Source organism: Zingiber officinale, chromosome 2B, assembly GCF_018446385.1.
Source record: "Zingiber officinale cultivar Zhangliang chromosome 2B, Zo_v1.1, whole genome shotgun sequence".
In the NCBI taxonomy this organism is placed as follows: domain Eukaryota; kingdom Viridiplantae; phylum Streptophyta; class Magnoliopsida; order Zingiberales; family Zingiberaceae; genus Zingiber; species Zingiber officinale.
This window is the reverse complement of record NC_055989.1, coordinates 46,957,057-46,968,943: the sequence shown is the minus strand read 5'-3', so window position 1 is coordinate 46,968,943 and position 11,887 is coordinate 46,957,057. Positions and strand designations below refer to the sequence as shown.

General features: G+C 37.8%; 1 protein-coding gene and 1 pseudogene across 1 annotated transcript; both read right to left on the bottom strand.

Moving 5' to 3' along the window:
- Positions 1–200: 200 nt before the first annotated feature.
- Positions 201–1,815, bottom strand: LOC122048263 (annotated as a pseudogene).
- Positions 1,816–10,233: 8,418 nt separating this feature from the next.
- On the bottom strand, positions 10,234–11,291 carry LOC122048262 (transcription factor bHLH84-like). The gene is made up of 5 exons (XM_042609856.1): positions 10,950–11,291; positions 10,698–10,865; positions 10,553–10,618; positions 10,402–10,467; positions 10,234–10,320 (listed from the first exon to the last, which is right to left on the bottom strand). The coding sequence occupies exons 1-5, from the start codon at positions 11,289–11,291 to the stop codon at positions 10,234–10,236; spliced, it is 729 nt and encodes a 242-aa protein (XP_042465790.1).
- Between the last annotated feature and the right edge of the window lie 596 nt (positions 11,292–11,887).

Sequence of the window (11,887 nt, the reverse complement as noted above, 5' to 3'; positions counted from 1 at the left end):
CGAGTACTGATACAGATCATTATATATCACCACAAACCAAGCAATCAACATAAACAATCACCAAATCGGCATACAGGAATATAAAACCTCAATTATCCACATAAAAATCCAAAATCCATACCATTCCGACAGCCAATAAAACCCCAGTTCAAGCGTGATCACAGAATCCGAACAAAGGATTGTTGTTGTTGCTGCTGTGGCACTGGAATCACAAAGGAAGGCACAACCAATCCTCCGCTTGTTGCCTCTGTCTCGCCTAGAAACAGATCATCCGTTTTCCTGAACACCGCGTGTAGACATACTATGGCCAAGGCGACCAAGATTGCTCCGAATACGGTTGATCCCACATCGGAGAACAAGAGGGCAAAGACCGTGGCAACCGAGAGGATGCCGAGGATGGTTCCTTCGTTGATCGTACGGCCAAATAGAACGAGCGGTTGATCACGGGAGAAGTAGAGGAAAAACCAGGTGGCGAGGAGGGCGACGAAGGCGAAGAGGGAGCCTACGTGCCAATGAGGGAGAGGGAAAGGACGGCAAGGGAGAAGATAATATAATTAGATCGAAAATACGAGACGTTGCGCTGGAGGCGAACGAGGGCATCGCCGGCGTTGAAAGGGCGGGTGAGGGCGGCGAAGTCGAGACTGAGCGGAATCCCTGCGGAAAAGAATCGGTCGGAGACTGAGCACAGAAGAAGATCCCGGAGGCGGGAGGGGAGGGAGGAGAGGGAGGGGAAGAGGTAGGTGCGGTGGGATCGATCTGTCGTGGTCGATCACCTCAGCACGGGATTTGCCGCTTGAGAGGAGGAGTTGGATGGAGAAGGCCGGCGTGAGATTTAGACGAAAACTAGGGCATGAGAGAAGGAGTTGGGAGAAGGGTTCAGGAGGGTGGGCGAGTGAAACTATGGTTTTCTGCTCCTTACTTGATCTAACGGTTTATATTAATTTAGATTTAGATGAGGACTTGACAATATACAACATTTTTTAAAAAATATTATCTTTGACCCATAAAAATCACTAATAGACAACGGTTTTAAAAAAAGTGTTGTCTATTAATAAGAAAATAATGAAATAGACAATGGTTTTCACTAAAAGTGTTGTTAAAAAAAAAAGACAACGTTTTTTTTTTAAAACGTTGTCTTTTAAGTGTTGTAGAATCTCAATTTTCTTGTAGTGATCATTCAGACGAGGAGGATACTTGGGAGCTCGAGGATATGATTCGAGCTCGATGCCCCCACCTTTTCACTTGAGGTATGTGAGTTAATTACCATTCAGCATTTATACTTTTATCTATTGTTAGTAATTGCTGATGGTAGATAACAAAATTTGGGGACTAAATTTTTATTAGTGGGGGAGAATGTAAAATACCGAAAAATGGTAAATAACCATAAGGAAATTTTTTGGAATTTTTAAAAATTTTCTGAGATTTTTCGGAGCCCGTATGGCTTGGGTTACGGGGATCAGTATTGGGCCCCAGGAAAACCTGTTTAGGCTAACCCGTTTAAACGAGGAAATGTTTATTTTCTTTAAATCATTTCCTTTTCTTTTCTTTATTCCCTTCCTTTGTCGTTTCTTCCCTGATCCGCGCCGCACCCGAGCCACACTCCGGTCGTTACTTCTTCTTCCTAAAATCGCCGCTGCAATCCATTTTATTTTCTCCTCCGGTACAATGGTAGTGGCGAGTCTCCCCTTTCCTCTTCCCCATCTCTGCTTCTCGTCCTCTCCACGCGATCTCCCCTGCACCGAGGTTGTGCCCTAGCCTCTCCGCAGTTTGCTGTTGTCGAACGGAGCAACGCCGACCACCACGTCTCTCTGGCATTCCCTAGATTGGGTCCATAGTCGTTGAGACCTAAGCCTCCGACGCCAATGCCATAGGGGAACCAGTCGCGACAACCGATTCATTTCGGCTCTGCCCTAGAACGCCGGCCAATTGCTTCCTCTTCTCCAACACTGACATCCTATCCCCTTCCAACTCGGATCATCGAGTTGTGCCCTAGCACGGTCGCTGGAACAGATTGAAACTTTCCCCTTCCTTGCTGTGAGTGAGGTCTCGGCTAAAGGTGAGTAATGTTCTTTTTTGGATTTCGTCAATTCACTGGTTTTAGGTGATGAATGGTTGAATCCGAATGGAATATTTGAGGTATAGGTATTCTTGGAGGCTGTCGGCAGAGGCAAGTAGGGTTGTGAATTTGGATTTGGTTCTGTGGGGTCTTCGTTTGGTTCCGGCAGCACTCCAGTCAGCAGCTTCCCTTGTTCCAGCATCAAGAGGGGCTATAAATTGAGGTAAGGTTCGAGTTTTAGAAATTGTCCTTGTAGTAATTTAGTTGTCTGGATTGATTCTAATAGGAATGGATGTTTTGTTGTTCCTTAGGTAGTTGTCGACAAAAGCTTTAGGGCAGTGAGGTGGATTTCCAGCAGCCCACCTTGTTTACGGTTGTGAGTTTGAGGTAAGGGTAAGAATTTGACACGTTTTATAGTTAGATGTTTATGTGAAAGGGAATTTAGGTTTGGATTTAATCTATTGGGTTGATTGGGGATTAAATAATTAACCCTAATTAACTATTAGATTTAAATAGGTAAATTGAGATTATGTTGATTAGGGTTTTACCCTAAATTAGTCTTATGGATTTTACTTAGCTATTTTTATGAATCTAGTTAAATAAAATATTTATATGTTGTTTGATGTAGGACTCTGATTCGAGACGAGCATCTCGATGTCGGATTTGGTTTGGATTGGACCTTCATTTTGGAGGCGGGTACCTTGACCTATCTATTTTGATACGTCTTGTTGATATGTTTAGTACCTCTTAACAAGTAGTAATAATTATGATTATATCTGCATTGACATGTCACTATTTACTTCCGAGCATGTATTATTTGTTACCTGTTTATTACCTTTATGTTATAGAGATAGTGACATGCCATGCTCTATGATATACTGGACTGGTTAGATACCCTACTTGACATATGTACCTAGATCATATTATTTGATCCACATATCTTGGTACACATTATATGGAGAGGGATAGGATTAGGATATTTTCCATCTTAGTGACATGCACCATCTTGCATGATTGTATGCTGAGAGATTGGTAGCCCCATTATTATTGAGCTCATAGCCAGTTACATGGATCTGCATACACCACCACTCACAGGTTAGTGGTATATCAGACAGGGTGTAGTGCTGGCTCTGTCAGTGCTCCGCTGGTCCACTCATGGGGAGCGTGACGCAGCGTGATAGCACGTCAGGGGTCCCTCCACTTGATTGTCTCATGGAGATGAGAGCATTGAGCTCCCCTACTTATGATTTGGGGTAGGAGGATAGGTGTACTCCGACAGCATCCCGTCCACTGGGTCACTCATCAGGAGCAGTGATGGCAGAGTGCATGGTTGTCACAACCCTACCCACTCGGTCTCACCATCGTGTGTGAGATGGCTGACTGACGTTAGGGGTGACCAGGACATGTTATTGGCATCATATGCATTATTTGCATGTATTGCTTGTATTTTTTGTACATTATATGCTGCATATTGGATGGATGCATTGTTTGACATGCATACAGGATTATGATACTTTGGGTCTGACGGACTTGATATTCCTATACCCAAGTTCTGGTTAGTATAGTTACTCCTTATCTTACAGTTTCACACTTTCTATATGTTATATCAGGAGACTGCCCGCATAGTTATTGCTTGTTGTTATTGTTTACTATGCTTGTCAACTAGGTATTCGCTGAGTGTTGGACTCACACCCCATTATTACTCTTTTTAGGTTGAGGCTGTCCGGAGGAGTTCCAGTCGCTAGTCCCCCTCCAGGTTGCGACGATTCCTACATTGGATCCTTGTTTTGGTTTTTCTTATTATGTTAAACTATGTTTCAGACTTGTATCTGCTGGAATTTGGATTTTGTACAATCCCTTGTTATCGATGGGTTTTTGTTTGGATGATATCGATTTTGTGCATTATGGGTGTAGTTGAGTAGGATATCAGTTTTGTGCTTTATGAGTGTAGTTGAGTAGGATTTTTGCGATGTTTTCTTGATTTGTGCTTATGTTTAGTTTTCATTATAAAACTGTGTGGATGTTTGCTATATTTGTACTGTTATATATTATTATTGTTCCGGCCGTGTTGGCCGATGTATATGAGGCCTGAGGGCATTGTAGGAAATTTTATATTGTCACCCGTACAGGGGAGATGCTGTCGAAATTTTCTCTGGCAGGGACTACCTGGGGCGTGACACACAATCTGTTGTTATGTATCATTTGTGATACGTGTTGCGGTTTCTTGTGATATTTCATCTTGCACTGTTGGTATTAAAATAGGCATGCCCCTTCTCATTTCTTCTAGAATAATCTCACTCATGGGCTTATGGTTTATTACATAATCTTCCTCTAAAAATCAAGCATTGACGCTAACAATGATCTTCTAATTTTTAGGATTATAAAACAAACCACCTTTCGTTCCTTTAGGATATCCTACAAACAGACAAACTTCTGTACGTGATTCCAACTTGTCAGTATCTCCCTTTAGCACATGTGCTGGACTTCCCTATATCCAAATATGACTAGTCTTATGCTCATTCCACAATTTCATGGGAGTAAAGGATACTGATTTAGAAGGTACCATATTTAGAATGTACACCGCTGTTTCCAAAGCATATCCCCAAAATTAATTTGGTAGTTCTGAATAACTCATCATCGATCTCACCATTTCCATAAGAGTCATATTCCTTTGTTCTGTCACACCATTCTGTTGGGGTGTACCAGGTGCAAATAATTGGGATTGAATCCCAGCCTGTGATAAGTAATTCCTAAACTCTCCAAAGAGGTATTCGCCACCACGATCAGACCGTAGTGTCTTGATACTTTTACCATGACGTTTCTCCATATCAGCCTTGTACTTTTTGAACTTATCAAAGTATTCAGACTTACGGCGCATCAGGTAAATGTATCCATATCTCGAATAGTCATCTATAAAAGAGATAAAATATTCGAAACTACCTCTTGTCCGGATAGATATAGGACCACACAAATTAGAATGAACCAGTTTCAACACATCTTTGGCTCTATACCCCTTGGCCTTAAAAAGGTCTCTTGGTCATTTTAGCTTCCAAGCAAGATTCACAAGTTGGAAAGTTTTCCAACACTAATGAACCCAAGAGTTCATCGGCTATTAGCCTTTGAATCCTACTCAAGTTAATATGACCTAGCCTTAGATGCCAAAGATATGTTTGATTTATTTCCGAAGGTTCCTTTCTCTTATTAGAATTAGAAGATGTGTTATTAATTTCCGTTTGTTGCATCGTGAGAGTTATTGGATTTAGAGTATACAAATTGCCAACGAACGTACCAGAACAGATAACTTCCCTATTTATCTTGATAACACCATTGTTATCATAAATAGACAGAATATCCATCCTTGTATTGTTTAGAAACTAAAATCAAGTTCTTTCTAAAACTTGGTACGTAAAGACAATTTCTTAAAACCAATATTTTATTCCTATAAACATCTCCCACTGCAACAGCTGCTACATCTATAGCATTGCCCTTGTAAACAGTGATTTCTCCTTTGTGTAGTTGTCGGGTTTCCTGGAACCCCTGTAATGATTTGTAGACATGATCAGTGTTTATCATATCTACACGCCAAGTACCGGTAGATAACATCACTAAACATGTTCAAACTACTATACCTATATTGTTCTCTTCCTATGAGGACAATCTATCTTAATGTCCAAGTCTTATTTCCAATCATTATAATTGGGACTACTAAGTCTATTCTATAGTACAACAGCTAGGGGATTGACAAACATTTGAAATCCTAAGATTCACAAAAATATTTGGTCAAGACCAACACCTCAAAATCCCCATGCATTTTATATGTCACGTTAGTGTGAACGTATACAAATTCAAACTTTAAGAGGAGATTTTATCCATTAATTTTATCTTGTCAACCTAACTTTATGACAAATAAAATTAATAGTTGGTCTGTCTTTGATCAAATATTTGTTCAAAACTTTGAATTTAAAATAATATTGATTCCTCAAACAATATCATTTAAATTCACCAACACCTCAAACACCGTGAATATTGTATGTCACGATAGTGTGGACGAATACAAATTCAAACATTTGTAAGAGGAGGATTTTACCGTTTAATTATCTTGTCAACCTCAATTTATGACAAATAAAATTACCTCAAACACCGTGAATTTTGTATGTCATGGTAATGTGGACGTATACAAATCCAAACATTTGTAAGAGGGGTTTTACCCATTAATTTTATTTTCTTGCCAGCCTGACAAACAAAATTACCTAATACACCGTGAATTTTGTATGCCACGATAATGTGAACGTATACAAAATCACACATTTGTAAGAGGGGATTTTAATTTTATTATCTTGTCAACCTATCTTTATGACAAATTAATAGTTGGTTTTTCTTCGGTCACACAGATAATAGCAGTGACTCCGATGGGGAGGATACTATTAAATGTGCCTAAGTGTATACCATTATTTGATACTTAGTCCATTAAATAAGATTGTGCCCCTTCTGATGGGGAAGATCACATGCTCTTAATTAATATCTTATAATCATCCATAAAGGAAGTTTGATCTAGTGATATGCAAACAAACTCATCCGATGGGGAGGGAGGCACTCAGAGCCAACACGTAAGTTTGTTGCATCACTTACAAACCAGTAATGGAGACCGTGGAATTTATTTACTAATCCCTCTCCCACTTAGTTATTTAAGGTGAGGAATTTTAACTATGCAAGCACACATGACAGCAAATAAAGCAACAAATATGGAAAATTTATTTTCCAACTATTATGGCCTTTTTCCATCACTGTCCTCCATGTGCTACCAACCCTAGCTGCTGCCATCTTTAGCCACTGCAATCGGGTCCAGTCGTCACATCCATCTTTCTTCTTTTTCCACTGCATCTCTGGTCCTCAAAAAGTACCACGCCTTGCAAGGATACGATCCGCAACAAAAATAAAATTTTACATTTATCATCCTATATTCCACAAAGGAATTTACATGTAATCTAGATCGAAATAAAAATGTAAAATCCTAAAACTAATACAGCTCCTGCTGTATTTAATACATACAATCATGCACACACATAAAATACTCTTGACATGTCCAAGGATCCAATCACAAACAATATCTCTAAGCCATAATAGTTGGAGCCTGCAACCACAGAGTTAGCACATCCTACTATTATCCTGCCTAAATTATGTATGACATGTGTATAATTAAATTGAAAACCAAACACACAGAGACAAACCCTAGTTCTGATACCAATTGTTGGTTGCTATGCGGAATATCATATTGGTTCCCTGTACAAAAATTTTGTACAAGTCCTGAACCTTTACTAACAACCTATTGTGTTCTTTAGAAATTAAATTAGGAATCGCAAACGGAACTTAACATTATTGATTACAAATTTAACTTATCTGTTCTTAGTGGTTTAAACTTGGATCGCAAATGATGCTTAACATTATTGATCCAAATCCACCCATGTTACAAATTCAATTAAATATTAATTTCTAAAATTGGCTTCCAGGACTGCATGGTGAGGCACTAGGCCTAAGCCTTTTAAAGAAATTTAATATTTAATTTTCTTATATAACCCTAGGTTTAACCAAAAGGAACAATCGAATTACAAATTCAAAAAACAAAGAAAACCACAAACATGAATCATAAATTCAAAACCTAGAATCATATGCCTCTTGTGTTTGATATTTCAAAAACTATACAAAGAAAACTAATATGATGTTGAATAGAATTACTACTTATACCTTTCTTTGTAAACAACAACCTTTTGATCTTCTATTGTATTCCTCTTCTTATCTTGGACATTGTGTGGGCAACGATCTACCGAGATGAGAATCCACCAAACCTTCTTCTTCCTTCCTCCAAGTTTCGGCCAAGCACCTTCTCCAAGAGATAGCAATTCTCGGTCACCAACCAAGCTCCAAGGGATGCAAGAGCAAAGTCTCCTTTCTCTCCTTCTTCTCCTAGCAAGAACCGACCACCACAAGAACTCCAAGAAGGGGATGCACCAACCACTAAAGAAGAAGAGAAGAGGAGAAGAATAGGGTCGGTCACACACCAAGGAAGAGAGGCGAAACTATAGAAGATAAGTTGTAAGGTGAGACACCTCTACCCCCTCTTTTATATTCCTTGATCTTGGCATATAAGGAAATTTAATTATAATTAAAATTCCCTTATTCTCCTTGCCATTGGTTAATAAGGAAAATTAAATTAAAAACTCCTTATTAAACCTCTAATGCTTGACCCCTTCAATTGCTCCAAATAAGGCAAGTTTTAAACACAAAATTAAAATTTCCTTATTTTTTTTCGAAAATTTTAAAATAAAATTTTCTCTAACAATTTTTCCCTTCATGGTTGATTATAAAAGGAAATTAAAATCTCTCGATTAAAACATGTGGATGCTTTCCAAAAAGGAAAGTTTTCTTTAAAATTAAAATCTTCCTCTCAATCTACAAATAAGGAAAGATATCAAATCTTTTCTTAATCTTTTGTAGAAACTATAAAAGAAAAGATTTAATTTTAAAACTCTCTTTTAAAATCATAAGGATGGTTACATAAAAGAAAAATTTTATCAAAAATTAAAATCTTCCTTTTAACTACAAATAAGGAAAGATATCAAACCTTTCTCTTAATCTTTTGTAGAAAACTTATAAAAGGATAGATTAAAATTTTAAACTTTCTTTTAAAACCATGGCTTCCACATTAGGAAAGATTTTAATAAAATCTCTTTTATTTTTTATACGGCCGGCCACACCAAGCTTGGGCTCCCAACTAGGGTCGGCCACCTTTACTTGGATCAACCTTTGGCTTGGTCGGCTCAAGCTTGGACTCCAAGCTTGCTTGGCCGGCCACCTTAGGTTAGGTAGGAAGGTAGGTATAGGTGGATATAACACTTTATAAATAAGAGGCTACGATAGGGACCGAGAGGAGGAATTGATTTTGGTCTACCGATGAAATTAAGCTTCCCGTGTTCGCCCCGAACACTCAATTTAATTTCATCAATAATAATTCATACCACTAAAGAATTATTATTGAACTACCGCACCAATCCTAAATTATATTTTGGGCTCCTTCTTATCATGAGTGTGTTAATCTCCCTGTGTTTAAGATATCGAATGTCCACTAATTAAATGAGTTACTGACAACTCACTTAATTAATATCTAGCTCCAAGAGTAGTACCATTCAACCTTATCATCATGTCGGACTAAGTCCACTTGCAGGGTTTAGATGATAATCCTTATGAGCTCCTCTTGGGGACATTATCAACCTAAATTCCTAGGACATAGTTTCCTTTTATAATCAACAACACACACTATAAATAATATCATTTCCCAACTTATCGGGCCTCTTGATTTATCGAGCTAAATCTCACCCTTTGATAAGTTAAAGAAATAAATACTAAGTACACGTGCTTGTTACTATATCAGGATTAAGAGCACACACTTCCATAATAGCAAAGGTCTTATTCTTTTATTAAGTCAGTATAAATAGAACTTACCTTAAATGGTCCTGCTCAATACACTCAGAGTGTACCAGTGTAATTTATCAGTTAAAATAAACTAATACCTAATTACACTATGACTATTCCAATGGTTTGTTCATTTCCATCTCAGTCATGAGCTACTGTTTATAATTTATAAAGAATTGATAACATTATCTTCTGTGTGTGACACCACACACTATGTTATCTACAATATAAATTAATTGAACCACTACACTTAGTTTATAAATATAGATATTTGACTAATATGATTCTTATTTCTAAGTAAATGTTTATATAAAAAGCTAGACTTTTAGTATACATTTCAACACTACTTCCATTCTGATACCAAAATATCTCTACTTCTAAATAGAGCCTCAATGGCCTTTGGTACCATCAGGATATTACAAAAAGAAGTATACTTGAAACAATATAAGGTCTAAGTTCTACTTGACTAAAATTTACATCACCACCAACATTCGTGGTCATTTTTCACACCAATGTTTTCATAAGCTCTTGGACAGTAAACACATCTACAAGTTGAGAAAAGATATTTAGCAGGGACAAATGAAGTCAACTTGGATATCAAGTATCCTGAAATCAAGATGATATCATTACTTTAAAGAAAGAGCCAACAGCCTTGAGAAATGATACAATACAAAGATTATGAACACCATAGTTGCAACTGGTGCTTGAGTTCACAGAAATGCCTTTAGGTTGAGTCCGAGATTTATGTCTTTGTAAGAAACTGGAGCATACATCCATAATTCATCAGAGCTCAATAGCTGCAGAAAAATGATGTTGCACACTTCGCATTTTCTTAAGTCTGCGAAAAAAAATGATAGATGCAATAATAAAATGCTTACCTTGACTTGGAGCTCCAAGAACTTCACATATTGAGCTGCTTCTTCCAGCATTGTGCTGATATCTACCTGTCAAAACAGTGATACTTAAATATTCAACTAAATTCTACTAAAGATTGTGGCAGGAATTCAGTAATAATAGCAAGATTCTCACTTTTGTTCCATTTGGAACTAGGTTCTGTAAAATCCTCAACCTTTCATTGATCCTTTCTCTCCTTTTCTGTGCATCACATCAAGCAACAACACTTTTAGAATCTGCAGAAAGATCCATAAAGAATTGGGGTTAGTCTAATGGTTACCCTTGCATAAAGGCCCTGGGAACCTGCTGCTTCTCGTTGTGTTTTCTTCTTCCCTTTAGATACAGAGCTCAGACCACCTTCGCCCTTCAGCTCCTGAGAAACAGTTGAATCATCACTGACACTTCCTTGAGCTTTCTTGAACTGTCCATTACTCCTTTTCTGGATCATCTGAAACATATTATGTTGAAGATATATGCAAAAAAAAAAAATTGATGAATTAAGCACAGGAAATTGTGTATGTTATATCCTCACATGAGCCCGAGCTTTTTTGTTTGGAAGTTCCATTATTTGGATACCTCCATCTTCTGTGAGCTGCATGAGATCAGCAACTGATTCATCGAGTCGAAGAGCAGCAGCAGGAAGCAGTGGATTTGTGACTGCCTCCCCTTCAGTGCTGAAGTCCACAGGGTTGGTATAATAGTAGCCATCGAAGTTAGCATTGTGATCAGAGGAAGGCATTTGCTGAATCCCAACACTCCTGTGCACTTGATCTTGCTGATCAGTGGAGTAATGAGAGCGAAAGAGCAGTTCCATGACTTCGCAGTCTTCGTCAATTGGCAATGCTAGATCAAAGCTGTTCCAGGTTTCTTCCATATCCAATGGATCGAGAATGCTATGGTAGCTAGGGAGTTAAACACTGTAATTCGAGTTCAATTGTTTGATCCTTACAATGTTGAAGTAGTGCATTTATATGGTTGTTATGTAGTTTCATACTGAAAAACTAGCATTGACTTTGATTCCAAAAGCATCATGAACTAGTTCATCTGTAATTACAGCTAAGAAAGAAAAAACTAGGGGAATAAAGAAATAAAACAAGATGATATCAGATTCCAAAGTGGTTAATGAATGTTTACAAGTGATTAGAAGAAGGATTAGTAATATATATTATCTAGGACTTGACAAGTTTAATCATGTGATATATGAAGTGATAAGAAAATACTAAAAATAAAATAAAATTAGAGGAGTTAAAGTTGTGCATGCATGTTGCAGGGAGAGAACAATGTATCGAGTATTATGATCTGTTGGGACCATTTGGGAACTAGTAATTAATGATTCTTAATAGGAGTTGATTTAAGTATTTCCCTTCATTTTACAGAAAAATAATTGATGTGTAAGAATCTGCGTTTAATGCAAGACGGGATCGACCATGATTAACCATAAGAAAATGACTCTGTTGCTTTCTTTCTATA